Genomic DNA, 12,846 nt, shown 5'->3' with positions numbered 1-12,846 from the left:
GAGGGGAGAGACAAAAGTCTGTTGGCAAAACAGGACTTTGTCTGATGGGGAAAAGGCCTAAGGCTCGGGGCGGGGGGAGACAAAGAGGCCGCCGCTTCCCCGGCGAGCGAGCAAACAGGGCAGCTGCCGGCAGCCGGGGCCGGCGGCGGTGAGCAGCCTCCGTGGGTGAGGGGCGCCCGCACGGTCGGGCCATATCCCGATTGCCGCCCTCTATGTCGCGAAGGGCCTGGCTGTCGCCGTGGTCAGAGTTTCTCGGAGCGGGGAAGACCCAGGGGGAGGCGGCTGAGGGACGCGGGTGACCAGCCCACGTCTGCTCCCTTGCTGCCACGGAGAGTGTAATTAAACTGTGAGTTAATAACGGGGCAGAGCCCCCGGTGTCCCCCACTGCCGTCGATGCCCTCGGGGGTGGCGGCCAGACGCCGTTCATTACCGAGGGGCTGGTGCGGGGCGGGTGGCCAAGGGGACGGGGCTAATGGGATTACACGCATTTCTACACGGTGAAGAGAGGGGCTGGTGCCGCAGGACCAATAATTTATTGGCAGATGCTCCTCCGGCAACCGGCGACGCTGAATATTCATGGGGCGCCGCCGGGCACGGCGGGTCCCATCGGCCACCACCCTATTTCTTCCCCTCCGCTGGTATCCCCGCCTGGGGAGGATCCGCAAGGACGAGAGACCCCCGGCCTGTTGCGTGGAGCTGGTCAGTCCCAGGGCAGCGAGTGGCGGGCGGCAGAGGGAAGGTGCGGGTCCCTCCTGCTTGCGCCCACGGGTGCGATGAGTCGCGACCTTGCACTTCCCGCTGCTGAACCCGTTTTCTCTAAGAAGCCAGGGGCTACAGGAGGGTGAAGGGGCAGACTGCTCTAAACACTTATTTTTGGTAGAAAACTACTCCCCGGGAGATGTCGTTGACAGAGCGGGGAGCCGGCCCCGCCGCTCATTCCCCGCCGTATTAACTCGTAGCCCCTCGGTCGTTTGTAACCATAAAGGGGAGAAATATCGTTGCGGGCGAAGTTCGTGAGATGCTGCGGCTCCCGCTGCGCCGGGCACTTTATACTCATTAAGTGCAGCGGCGCTAAGTCATTACTGTAATAAGGAGTTATGCTGAATGCACGGGACTACGTTTCCAAAGCCATAAATTACAACTGTCAGTGCGTATTCGAGGGATCAACAGAGCTGGGAGTAATTATTTACAGCGTGCTTTATAGAGCAATTAAAAATTCCCCAAATGGTGTTAATTGCTTTTAAGGTTCTGGAAGCACAGGCCGCCCTTCCCGCGGACCGTGAGCCCGGGAAAAGGCGCCGCCGTCCGTGCGGGCTCGGGCTCGGTGGGAGCTGCGGAAAACGAGATTTCCCGTTGGGAAGCCGGCGCACCCGCGGGAACCCGGCTGGTTGGTGCGGGGGTCGTCCTGCTTCGCTATCGGCGTCTGTCGCGACATTTGGGGTATAACATAGTGCGGGCGGCAGTGCTGAGGGACAGAGCCCCGACGGCAGCGGAGACCACCGCGCCGTCCGCCCCAGGGAGAGGCGAGGGACGCCCGGCGGGGCCGTCTTGGCCCCGGGGCTCTCCCGCCAGCCCCGTACGCAGCCCGAGCCCGCACCGGAGCCTTCGCCTTAATGCGTTTCACAGGGGCCGCGACGGGAAAGAGCTGCGGGAGGAGATGGACGTGCGGAAAGCTGGATAACAGCCGAGCTGGGGAGGCCCCGGCGCAATGAAGCGAGGGAGGGATGGAGTCGGGATGCACCCTTCTGCTGGGGGGGGGGGGGGTGGTGGTTATCGCCGCGCACCTGCCCGCGCTCTCTCTCACTCTCCTTTCAGCAATATAGAGGATTTTATAGGTTCTAGAAAGCACTGCTGGAAGTGCAGTTTTCGGACCGAGCCCGATGGGCTTTGCTGGGATCTTGCCAAGGTCCCAGCCACACCACTTTTGTCCCCGGTCCCCTCAGGAGCGCTTGTATTTCGCAGCGGTGTCCCGGCCGGCAGCTGCGAGGCAGAGAGGCAGCTTGCGATGCCAAACTCCCGGGAGCCCCGAGCTGCAAAGGAGCTCAGGGGCCAAGAGGAGCCCCGGCAAGCCAGCAAGCCAGAAGAAAAGGGGAGTGGAGAGTGGAGGTCAGGCCCTGGCTGGGCTGCTTCTCTCTGCTAGCAGGAGGCAGATGCACACGATCAATGAGAGAACCTGAGAAAGGATCCCTGGGCACTTCGTGGGGAGGGAGAGACTTACCCATTAGGAAGAACCCTCATGTCAATTGTTATTTCTTAGCATGAATAAACTGGGTCCTCAATCCTCATCTGAGGCAAGATTAAAACACCATTTTGGAAATGAACTTGTCCCAGCAGCTGTTTGGGGTAGATGAAGTGGGACAAAAGTTTCAAGACTTGCAGGAATATGGATAGTGGCTGTGGATACCTGAAGGAGGTGAGACGCCCTGGAGAAGTGGAGACCAAGGACACTGGGCTTCCTTAATGTATGAATTTTGCAGCAACTTAGTGCACATGTCAGCTCCTACATTGGAGGCTTTTGTCTACCTCCAAGGAGGTCTGACCCACCCTATTGGTGATTTCCACAAAACAGGATTTCTCTGTACAGAAGAACTAAGAACTAAAGCAGCAGTTTGAGCAAACATCTGGGAATGTCTGTCTCCCTGGGCTCTGCCTGGAGTGTGATACCCAAATTATTTTTTGCAGGGCCTGGCATTTAAAGTCCTAGCAAAGAGTGACAAATCCAGCCCTCAGCAAATGGAAGCATACTGACTGCAGATCCAGACAGAGACAGCTGGGCTGGGGTGCCTCTGGCCCTCATCCCAGAGATCCATTTGCGGGCTCATTGGATGCAGCTCAAAGTGGGTGCTGGTCCTTGTAGACTCTCCTGTTGGGATGTGAACCTGAAATCAAGACTGACCCTGACATGTCTTAGCATGTGAGCTTGCAGCACAGCCTCTTCAGCCTCAGAATTAGGGAGACAAAACCCGTATATTAATTGACAGGACATTTCCAAAGTCTTGTGCTCTGCAGTACTGCTAAAGCCACAGCCCTGGAGAGTCTAGGGGAAACTGAGGCCAGGAACAATTTGAACTGGAACATCTCAACTGGGTGTTGTCCTGGAACTTAGATGTGCAGTGCTCAAACTTCCAGTGCCAGGAGCTGTGTGGCTCTCTCAAGGATGCAAGTGAAGTCTGGCTTGTGCAGAGAATAAATCTTAGGGCTTCACATAGTCCTCAAACTCATCAACAATTCCCATTGATTTCCAGAAATTTTGAATCCCTGTCAGGACCTAGCCCTGCCTGCTCTTGTCCTTTATCCTCACTGGGTGCTGGACAGAAGGAATTCTGACTTACCTGTTATCTGTCTCCTGGCAAGTTTATTGCCCCAAAGCCTCTACCTTGGGCTCAGCAGCTGGGGGCTGTGACCCTCACTAGCCAGACTGGATCACTGGTGGTGACCTTGTGATTTCTTGAGGCCAGTCCCTCTGGGGCCTTCGGCATCTGCTCAGCCTGGGGGATCCCTGGCACAGGGAAGGCCAATGCTTTTCCTGGTATCAACTAGGGCCTTTGGGACGTGCAAGTGGCATCAGGAAGCTGTGTTATTTACTGGAGAAGGGGCATCTCCTGGGTATCAGGATTTGGCAGCAGATCTGCATCCCTCTGGATGTCAGAGCTCACTGGCAGGGGACTTTGTGGCACTATACAGGACTGGCGTGGCATTGTTATTGCTTCCCTGTGGAGACAACCTGACATGCTCAGGGCAGATGAGCAGGCACTGCCCCACATCTCCTGTGTGACAAGGGGCAGGAGAAGAAGCTCAGGCATACCCTGAAGAAGGAGAAGGGCAGCTGCAGTCCTGTGGGACAAGAAGGCCCCCTGCCCGAGGGCAGCCTCCTGGCCCCGGCTGGCCCCAGCCCTCACTCCCTCCCTCCTCTCCCAGCTCCTCCTAACCACAAGGACTTTGGTTGATGGAGCTGGCGCCAGCGAGTTCCCTGAAGAGTTCAGAAGTCAAGAACTGAGGCAGGTACTGGGAGGGGGAGAAATCCGACCCCAGTGGGCAGGCAGGGCTGGGTGGTGGTGGGGGCAGGCTGGCTGGGCACCGACTGGGCATGGGCCGAGGGGTGGCTGTGGACTGCTGCTGCTGCCCACTGTCTCCACAGCCTTCCCGTGTGCGGCTGTGGTGAGTGTGGTGATAGTGACAGGTCTTGGGGTACCACAGCAAGGCTGTGGCTTGGGTGAGGGTGGCAGGAACCCACAAGGACTGCTGTGTGCGTGTCTGGGGGTGTCTGAATGCACGGGAACTGGGGTGTGTTACTGCCTGTTGTGGGAGATATAGTTGTGAAGGTGTGAATGAGAACGTGTGTCAGAAGTTGTGTGTGTGCAAGGGCGTTGTAACTGTCTGTGAGTGTGTGGGACGTTTGAGTAAGTGCACAAACATAAGTGTGTGTGCGAGAGAATGTGTGGGACTGGGAGCATGGGTGCCTGTGAGCTCATGAGTGTGTTTGTGAGCTTGTGTGCAATGCTGGGAGTGTGAGGATGAGGATGGGATGATACAGCTGGTGGTAAATGAGGAGGTGTACCTGAGTGCACAGGCACGATTTTCCATGCCTGCACCATTTGTTTTGTATGGGGGATATCCCAGAGCAGGCTGTCCCATGGGGTCCCCACGGTCCCTTGTGGGCACTAAACCACGAGCAGGCTGAAGATGTGAAGGGCGGCCTTTGCCCCAGCCAGGGAGGAGGGGGCCTGGAGGGCCGGTCCCAGCCCGTATCGGGAGGAATAAGGCCGGCAGAGCACAAACTACCGGGCAAAGCCCTGCCGCTGCGGCCGGGAGCGCTGGGTTGCGCGGTGCAGCGGGAGGCCGGTTCGAGGAGCCGGCAGTGCCCAGTCCCATCTGGGGCAGGCACCGACGGGCCAGGGCCACAAAAACTTTTACAGAAATTGCAATACCGTCTTTCATTTTCATGTTGTTTTAAACTTTAAAAATAATTTAGTATCTTTTAATTTTTTTTTCTTTTTTAACGGGAACACTCATCTCCCCGCGGACAGGAGCGGGAGGGGACGGCGGCAGCAGACGGTGGGGCCAGCAGTGGCGAGTGCCCCATCAGCGGGGTCCTGCCCGCGGGGCGCAGCTGGGACCTGCCATGGTCCCGGGGAAATGAGCCCCGCCCCGGTTCCCTGTGCTTCAGGAGCCCCTCGTCTTCCCCGATCACACCCCTTCCATGGGTCCGGGCACGTGTGGGGTGCCCTTCTCAACGTCCCCGTGTCCCTGCTCTGGAGTCTCGTGGTGGGAGAGCCGCCTCCTCCGCGGCTTTTTGAAAAGTGCTGACTTTTGAAATTGAGAACACCCTTCAGGAACAAAGGGGCACGGCAGGTCTGGGACCCCATCAGAAGGGGATCCTCCGGCTTCAGCCCTCGCTCGGGATCAGCGGCAGCCCTTGGAGATCGCAGCCTAGGTTTGATTCTCCTACGGGGCCTGGCAGCCAAGATCCCCCTTCCCAGCAGTCCGCGGCCACAAACTCCGAGACCAAAACGACCCTGCTCTGCTGCCCAGTATCAGCTACTATTCCACCCCCCAGTGCTCTGTGCTCACCCAGGGCTCACTTTATAAGGCCGAGAAGGGCGGTGATTTTTTTTTTTTTTTTTTTTTTGGTGGGGTGGGGGTGCGAGAGGGGGCTGGGGAAGAAGCAACTCCTCTTGTGCGCTCTTCTCTGCTGTCATTCACTGGGCTGCTCTCAGCATCCAACCAATGGAGAGTGAGGGCCTGCAGCAGTAGGCCCTGGGTAGGGTGATTGATGGGCAAGCGGGGCGGCGGGCGATCGCACTCACAATCCGCCGCGCTCCGCTCCGCGGGGCTCCCGGCTCCCCACCGCCCGCCGCGGCGAGGGGTCCCCGGGGCACCCTTGTGTGTGTGTGTGTCCGTGCGTACGTCTGTGTGTCCTGGGTGAGAGGCTCCTGACGTGTCTTGGTACCTGAGGGTGCTGGGTCTCATCGGAGCGGAGCCAGTGTGCGTGGCTGGGGTGTCGCATCTCCGCTCCTGGAAGCTGTCGGGCGTGTTTGGCGCGGTTGTGTCTCCAGTGTCTGTGTCCTGCGCCGCGCTGGGCACGGCTGTCGCGTCCCGGCCCGAGGGGGTGTTTCACTCTTGTACCTGGGCTGCGCATGGCTGTGCTGCTGCGTCTTCGTGCTGAGCGTGTGGCTGCCGTGTCCTGGCCTCGCGTGGCTCTGCTGCCGTTTCTTGGGGTGCCCTGCCGTCGTGCTATGGGACTGAGCGCGTAGCCGGCGTTCCCCGGCTCTGCGCGGCCCCGTTGCCGGTTTCGGGGCGGTGCGGGGCTGTGCTGCCCTGCCCGGGGCGGAGGTCCGGCCCCGGTGCCCGAGCAGCGGCATGGAGCACCTCGGGGCTCACCATCTGCACCAAGGGCAAGCCGAGCCCATCAGCTTCGGCATCGACCAGATCCTCAACACGTCGGAGCCGGGCAGCTGCATGGTGTCGCACCCGCGGCTGCAGGACTCGGCGGACTACGGGCTGGGCTGCATCGTGGGCAGCGCCTATAACACGGTCACGGGTGGCTACGGGGCGAGCGGCGGCGCGGCCGGCGCCTACACCGGCACCTCCTGCAGCATGGGCGGCCTGCCCGGCTCCTACAACGTGAACATGGCGGTGAGCATGAACGGCAACACCTTGAGCTCGGCCGGCGGGGTGATCCGCGTCCCGGCCCATCGTCCCGTGGCCGGCGGCGTCCACCAGCCCCTCTCCGCCGCCGTGCCGGCAGTGAACGGCATGAACAGCCTCACGGGGCTCACCTTCCCCTGGATGGAGAGCAACAGGCGATACACAAAAGACAGGTTCACAGGTGAGTTGTGCCACCGGGACCCCCCCCCCCCTTCTGTCTCTGCTCCTGCCGCCCCGCTTCGTCCCCCGTCGCCCGGCCTCGGCACGACAACCGGTGCCCACAGGGGCAGGATCCAGCCGGGGATCTCTCCGGCCGGGTGGAGAAAGCAGCCGCGATGATCCTGGGAAGTTGGTCCGGTAGCAGGCCAGAAGCAAGACGGGGTGGGAAATGAGGCGTATCCAGTCCCCCTTAAATGAGTTGTGTTTCCTTTTGTTTGTTTGTTTTGATATTTTGCTTGGTTTGAGTGATTGTATATGTGGGGTTTTCGTTGTTATTGTTTCAGTTCCTTTTTATTTATTTATTTATTAGTTTGCTGTAGGTTTTTTACATTTTTTTTTCCCGCGATATGGGTCGGCAAAGGCGAGCAAAGAGGAAAAGGGATGGTAAACTCCGCACACGACCTCCCGCGAGCCCCGGGCACGGCTGCCCAATCCCTGCCGCCCGAGCCAGCACCCGGGGAAACTTTCCTTCAAAACCGAGAGTTGTTTGGGAAGCACGGCCCGGCGGGCGGGAAGGCAGACAGGCAGCCCCGGCCCCGGCCTGCCCGGGAAGGCCGTCCCGTTGCCTTCCCTGAACCGGGCTGGCTTTCCCCGGCTGCGAGTTTCGGCTCAGCCTTTTTCCCCACCAAAAGGGACCTTTTGCAGAGCGGGGCTCGGGCTAGAGCCGCTTCTCGGCCTCGCCGCTGTTTCCAGGCGTATTCGGCACTAACGGAGCAAAAACTCGTAAACAAATAAATAAAAAAGACGCAAACAAACAAAAGGAACGAAATTACAACGGGGAAAATTTAGCGCCGCTCACCGAGGGCGGAAACCGAGGCCCGATTTTTGAAAGTTCCCTTTTAATTTCGAACCGATGGCGCTGGGTTCGGGCACGGCCGCGGGTGGACAAATGGGCTCTTCCCCTGGCAAGCACCTGACCGAATTTTGCTCAATTTGTTCCTGGCTTAGACACAATGTGAATTTTCACTTTTTTTTTTTTTTTCTTTTTTTTTTGTGGGGTTGGGAAAAAAAAACCCCAAACATATATATTTAAAACAAAACAAAACAAAAGAACCAAACAAACAGAACAATAAATCTCAACTCCGGTTTTCAGTCCGGGACTGAACTTGCGGTGTACGAGGCACCGGGGCCGGGGGCGATGAATTTACCGCCGCGCCTAAACGAAATTATCCCGAACCAGCCTGGCACGGGGCGCGGAGCCCCGGCCCGGCGCCAGGACCGGCTACAGACCCCCAGTTCCCCGGCGGGCACTTGGCTGAGCAAGCGGCCATCGTCACCTTCGCCGGAGCCGAGCGGTGCCCGGCGGGTGCCCGCAGCACCGAGGAAAGGCCGCCGGGCCTTCCCGGTACGCGGGGCCGCCGCCGCCGCGTTTTTGCAGCTCGTGCGTGGGTGCCAGCGGGGAAGCCGCGGCTTCGGAGCGGTGGGGGGGGGGTGGTCCCCAGCCCAGCGGCCGGGAGCCGGAGCCCCTCTGCTGATGTGTCGCTGCTTGCTTCTTTGCCTCTCATCCCCCCTCCTCCCGTGTCCCCCCCAGTGGCCCTCTCACCCTTCACTGTAACACGCCGTATAGGTCACCCCTACCAGAACCGCACGCCCCCCAAGAAGAAGAAGCCGCGCACCTCCTTCACCCGCCTGCAGATTTGCGAGCTGGAGAAGCGCTTCCATCGGCAGAAATACTTGGCCTCGGCCGAGCGCGCTGCCCTGGCCAAGGCCCTCAAGATGACGGACGCCCAAGTGAAAACCTGGTTCCAGAACCGGCGCACCAAGTGGAGGTGAGAGACCGCGGGTCTCGGTGGACCGGGGTGGGGCAGTCCGAGGGGGACAGACCTTGCTGCCAGCAGCTCTGCCAGGAGCATTGATGGCAGCCAGAGGTGTGCAAGCCCCGTGTGCGTGTGAATGTGACTGTGTGTGTACACGTGCGTGTGCACGCACAGCTGTGTGTGTGTGTGTGTGTGTGTGCACGGTCAGTGTGAAGGCCACGCGTGCCCGTGTGTGCCCGCACACAGTGGGTGTGTGTGTGTGCGTGTGAGTGTGTACGGGGCTGTGCGTGCAAAGCGCAGCCCCGCGAGTGTGGTGTGGTGCGAGCCATGTATTACCTGGTGTGAGCACACCGGACCCGCGTGCAAAAACGTGTGCGGGTATGCCACGGGGATGAAGGTGTGTGGGCACACGCGTGTGCAATGGGTGCAATCGGTGTCACCAGAGGGTGCGGAGGCTCTCCCGCCCCTGTCCGCGGCAGCGGTGTGCGGGAGCCGCCGGCCTGGGGCTGTCGGAGCACCGGGCTTTGCACAGCGCGGATTTTCGTCCCCGCGGGGTTCGCGGCGCCTCTTTGCCCAAACGCTTTCTTTTTGTTCTGCTGTCGGGCGTGCCGGTAAAGCCGTAGAGGAAGAGAAGGCTGGGCTCACACGGAGCCTCCAGGGCTCCGTCGCAGTGACCCTGCCCCTCCCAAGCTGCACGTTCCCGGGATGGTCCCGAGGGAGACACCCCAGCCCTGAGAACATCTCCTGCCCTGGGCTGGGTGCTGAGCTGCTGGGTGCTGAGCACTGGGTGCTGGAGGGCAGGCATGTAGGCAGCTTCTTCAGAACGGGGGGGGAAAGGACTTCCCCAGAGTCTTCCCAAGGGTTAACAGGACAGCGATTGCCTGAGTTTGCTGGGGTTGAGTAAGAAATGGGTCTCAAGGAGCTTGAAACCAAGGGAGGATGTGAATCCTCAACCCCAGTGAGTTCTTCCCTAGAGAATCCATGGTAGCCCAACTCCCCAGCTATTAGGAAGTCTCTAGCTGGAGTGATCTCTGTTGGCCAGAAAAAGAATCCTGGAGGAGAAACAGTCCTGCAAAATGGGGTCAGCTGTGTCTTCTAACCAGGTTTCCTAAGGAAGTGAGGCAAATCCATCTGTCAATACTCTTTGCGTCTGTTGGCTAAATTCAGCCTCTTCTGGCAGAGATGCAGAGGATACAAACGTATTCAAGTGTTTTACAAAAAATAGCTGGGTAAAGAGAAACTAAATCCTGCTTCTGCCTAAGGAAGAGGCTGCAGTCAGACCTCAGCTGTAATATTAGACATGGGAGAATCTCTGGCCTGAGCCAGAGGGACACAGGCATGTAAGCTCTGCTTGTATGCATCTGTGCCTGCCAGATGTTGCGATGGAGATGTGGGTGCCCCTGGCTGATTGCACACCCAACTTCCTGCCACAGGACCCTGCAGTGGGCTCTGAGTGGTTCCTGGAGCACTGGGAGCTGGAAGGAGCCTCTGTAGGCTCGGCCTGAATGAGATAGTGGGAAGTATCCAAGAAAATAGAGTCACTATAAGCCCTCTGATCTGTTTACATGATTGAATACAAGCTGGGGGGAAGAGTCTTGCCCCTGCCCCTCGTCTTGTTGTTTGCTGGAGGGAGGTGATCCCCTCCTTAGATTTGGGCTCTTGCTTTAGACACAGCTCTTTCCAGGCAGGTATGAACCTGTAAATCCCATTCTGGTGAGAATCCATGACTGGACCAGCTTGCAGCAGGGAGATACTTGGTAGCAAGGTGCTCACAGCCACGGTACTCCTGATCACTCTGGACCTGGGGCTCCCTCCCTCCTCCTGGAGCACCTCCTTGTTGTGCAGGGAGTCATTAAATATTCATTGAGGCAGAGACTGAACTGCTTCCCGGGCAGGTGCAGCTCTGAGCCTGCTCTTCCCAGGATGTCTGATGTGAGATGTTGACACGGTGATTCGAACAGGGACTGAGCCCTGAACTACCTGCTCACAGGAGGGAGCACTGGCCATATGTCTGGAGGCTTGGGTCCCAGAGGCCCATTGCTTGCATCCAAGTCCCAGCCTGCTTCCCCACTGGGAGCCAGGGACCCTTGCCCTGTGCTCTGAGATGATACTGTGGAGATCAGAGCTGCCACTTCAATTCCCATGGCCAAAGGGGATAAGACATCTCACATCCCCCTGAGCTGCTAAATTAAAAAGCTGCCATTTCCTGTGTCACTCGTCCACTGAAGCTACTGAGAGGATGTCAGCTGAGCCTGGGGGTGTGATGGGGAATCATCCTGAGACCAGCACTGTGAGTTGCTCCCAGGTTTTCCTAGCAGCATCAATAGAGGTGCCAGGTGAAGTAGAGGTGAGTGCAAGCTGCAGACTTTAAGACTGACCTGCCATCCAAGCAAACAGGAGTGGGGTTTCCATTGTGGATATAAGATGATTCAGGCTATTTCTACCTCTTTCATTCTCTGCTCCTAGGCAGCCCAGAGCCAGGGCCCAACCAACACTGGAAAGGGCCCCTTCTGATCCCCTAACACCCCCTCCTTGGGGATCACCTCTGCTGGTGTCATACCAGGCAGATGCATGTCCAAACTATTTTGAAAAACACTGTCATTCACCCTTTCCAGATAATATATTCTGTGTTTTGATTTTTGTTACTGCTAAAAAATGTGTTTCTAGTGTTTAGCTGAAATTTTTCTGCCTGCCATGGGAAAGTTTTTGCCTTCATCCAGGCTCTCAACAGCTGGTCACCACAGCGTGTCAGACAACGTGACAAACCTGGATACTGGAAGGGGGTGTCCAGGGTGACACTGCCCATCTCCCAGCTGTGTGGCACTGCCAGGTCACAGTCTCACCCCACCCTGCTACATGCTTCATCCTAGGGCTTTGCGTGCTTGGCTCTTGCTGTCAGACCAGAGCGTGTTTTCAGGGGATTGCAACTTTTGCAATGCTGTTGTGTGACACTTTGGGTGTTTTTTTCTCTGATTGTTTGTTTTTTTCCTGTGGGCAGAGAGTAGTCCAGAACTGTGGGCTGCTCTCTTTGATCAGAGCAGGTTTTGCCGAGGCCAGTAAGACAGACAGACCCAGTTCCCTGTTTATGGGATTTACTGGCCATTTGTGTAGGGCATGTGGGACCACGCCATGGCAAGGCACCCTCTTTTCCTACCCCTGCCCTTCCACATCATGAGCACCCAGCACAGCTTAATCTCTCTGGAGACAGCCTTCCTTTGCTTCCCCAGCCCCCCTAATGGCTCCCTCTCTCCTAGGAGGCAGACAGCAGAGGAGCGGGAGGCCGAGCGGCAGCAAGCAAACCGCATCCTCATGCAGTTGCAGCAGGAAGCCTTTCAAAAAACCATCAACCAGCCCATCCAAGCCGACCCCATCTGTGTCCACAACTCCTCTCTCTTCGCCCTTCAGAATCTCCAGCCGTGGTCTGATGACTCCACCAAGATCACCAGTGTCACCACTGTTGCCTCTGCTTGTGAATAAGTCTGGCACCCACTGGTGGCACCTACACCTTCTACTGGCGGGGCTGTCCCCAGGGGGACACGAGGCATCCTTGGTGGGACATGTAGCAACTCTGTTTCTCCCCAAGGAGGGCTGGAACACCCTGATCCTCTGGCCACGTGCATCCTGTGTATCCAGCTGGGGAAGCCCTCCACAAAGAACAAAAAGAAGGAAAGCCACCCCGAAAACTCTCCCCAGCCATGGAGTTGCTGGAGCAGCAATGCTGTCTCACCTCCCCCCAACCCCTTTGTTCTCTTGAAAGTCTCCACTGTCGACCCTGAACTTGCTGACGTACTGCCAGACAAAAGCCCAGCCCTGACAGACACAGCCGCTGGTGTTCCTCCAGCGGGGGGAGAGGAAAACTTCCTTAGGATTCTACTGGCGGCAGTGCACCATATATATATGTATATCTATATATATCTATATATATAGATATATATAGATATGTTTTGAACTGTTGGCTTGAAAGAAAAGGAGAAGGCTCCCTGGAAAGCACGTCTCTGCTGTGAGCCTTCTTGGGTTGTCCACACCGGAGACGTTCGGGGATGCAACAAATGGAGGAAACAGCAGCAATTTCTGCTTGTGCCAGATGGGAACCCTTCAGAGCTCACCTCGCTGTCTCTCCTCCCCTTTTTCATTAATTTTTTCTTGCTTGGGGGGAACAAGAGAAGGATCTGACAGACTCCTGAGGACGGTAAATATGATATCTCAATTGTATGAAGAGCCC

General features: G+C 57.8%; 1 protein-coding gene across 2 annotated transcripts; it reads left to right on the top strand.

The window, feature by feature from the left end:
- The first annotated feature begins 6,232 nt into the window (after positions 1 to 6,232).
- TLX1 (T cell leukemia homeobox 1) lies at positions 6,233 to 12,229 on the top strand. 2 transcript variants are annotated; one of them, XM_030276284.4, is made up of 3 exons: positions 6,233 to 6,829; positions 8,399 to 8,636; positions 11,879 to 12,229. In XM_030276284.4, exons 1-3 carry the CDS (start codon positions 6,361 to 6,363, stop codon positions 12,099 to 12,101), a joined length of 930 nt encoding a protein of 309 aa, XP_030132144.1. In that variant the 5' UTR covers positions 6,233 to 6,360; the 3' UTR covers positions 12,102 to 12,229. The 2 variants fall into 2 exon arrangements, with proteins under 2 accessions (XP_030132144.1, XP_072787298.1); XM_072931197.1 differs by lacking the exon at positions 11,879 to 12,229 and having other exon boundaries at positions 8,435 to 8,640.
- Positions 12,230 to 12,846: the final 617 nt, after the last annotated feature.

The sequence above is a fragment of the Taeniopygia guttata genome, chromosome 6 (assembly GCF_048771995.1).
Source record: "Taeniopygia guttata chromosome 6, bTaeGut7.mat, whole genome shotgun sequence".
Classification (NCBI taxonomy): domain Eukaryota; kingdom Metazoa; phylum Chordata; class Aves; order Passeriformes; family Estrildidae; genus Taeniopygia; species Taeniopygia guttata.
This window is presented reverse-complemented; position numbering and strand designations above follow the sequence as displayed.

What these genes read in the sequence shown, in the direction of transcription:
- TLX1 (XM_030276284.4), top strand. Translation starts at nt 6,361, where the DNA reads ATGGAGCACCTCGGGGCTCACCATCTGCACCAAGGGCAAGCCGAGCCC. An exon ending in CACAAAAGACAGGTTCACAG is followed by an intron (nt 6,830 to 8,398) that starts GTGAGTTGTGCC and finishes TGTCCCCCCCAG; the next exon opens with TGGCCCTCTCACCCTTCACT. An exon ending in AACCGGCGCACCAAGTGGAG is followed by an intron (nt 8,637 to 11,878) that starts GTGAGAGACCGC and finishes CCTCTCTCCTAG; the next exon opens with GAGGCAGACAGCAGAGGAGC.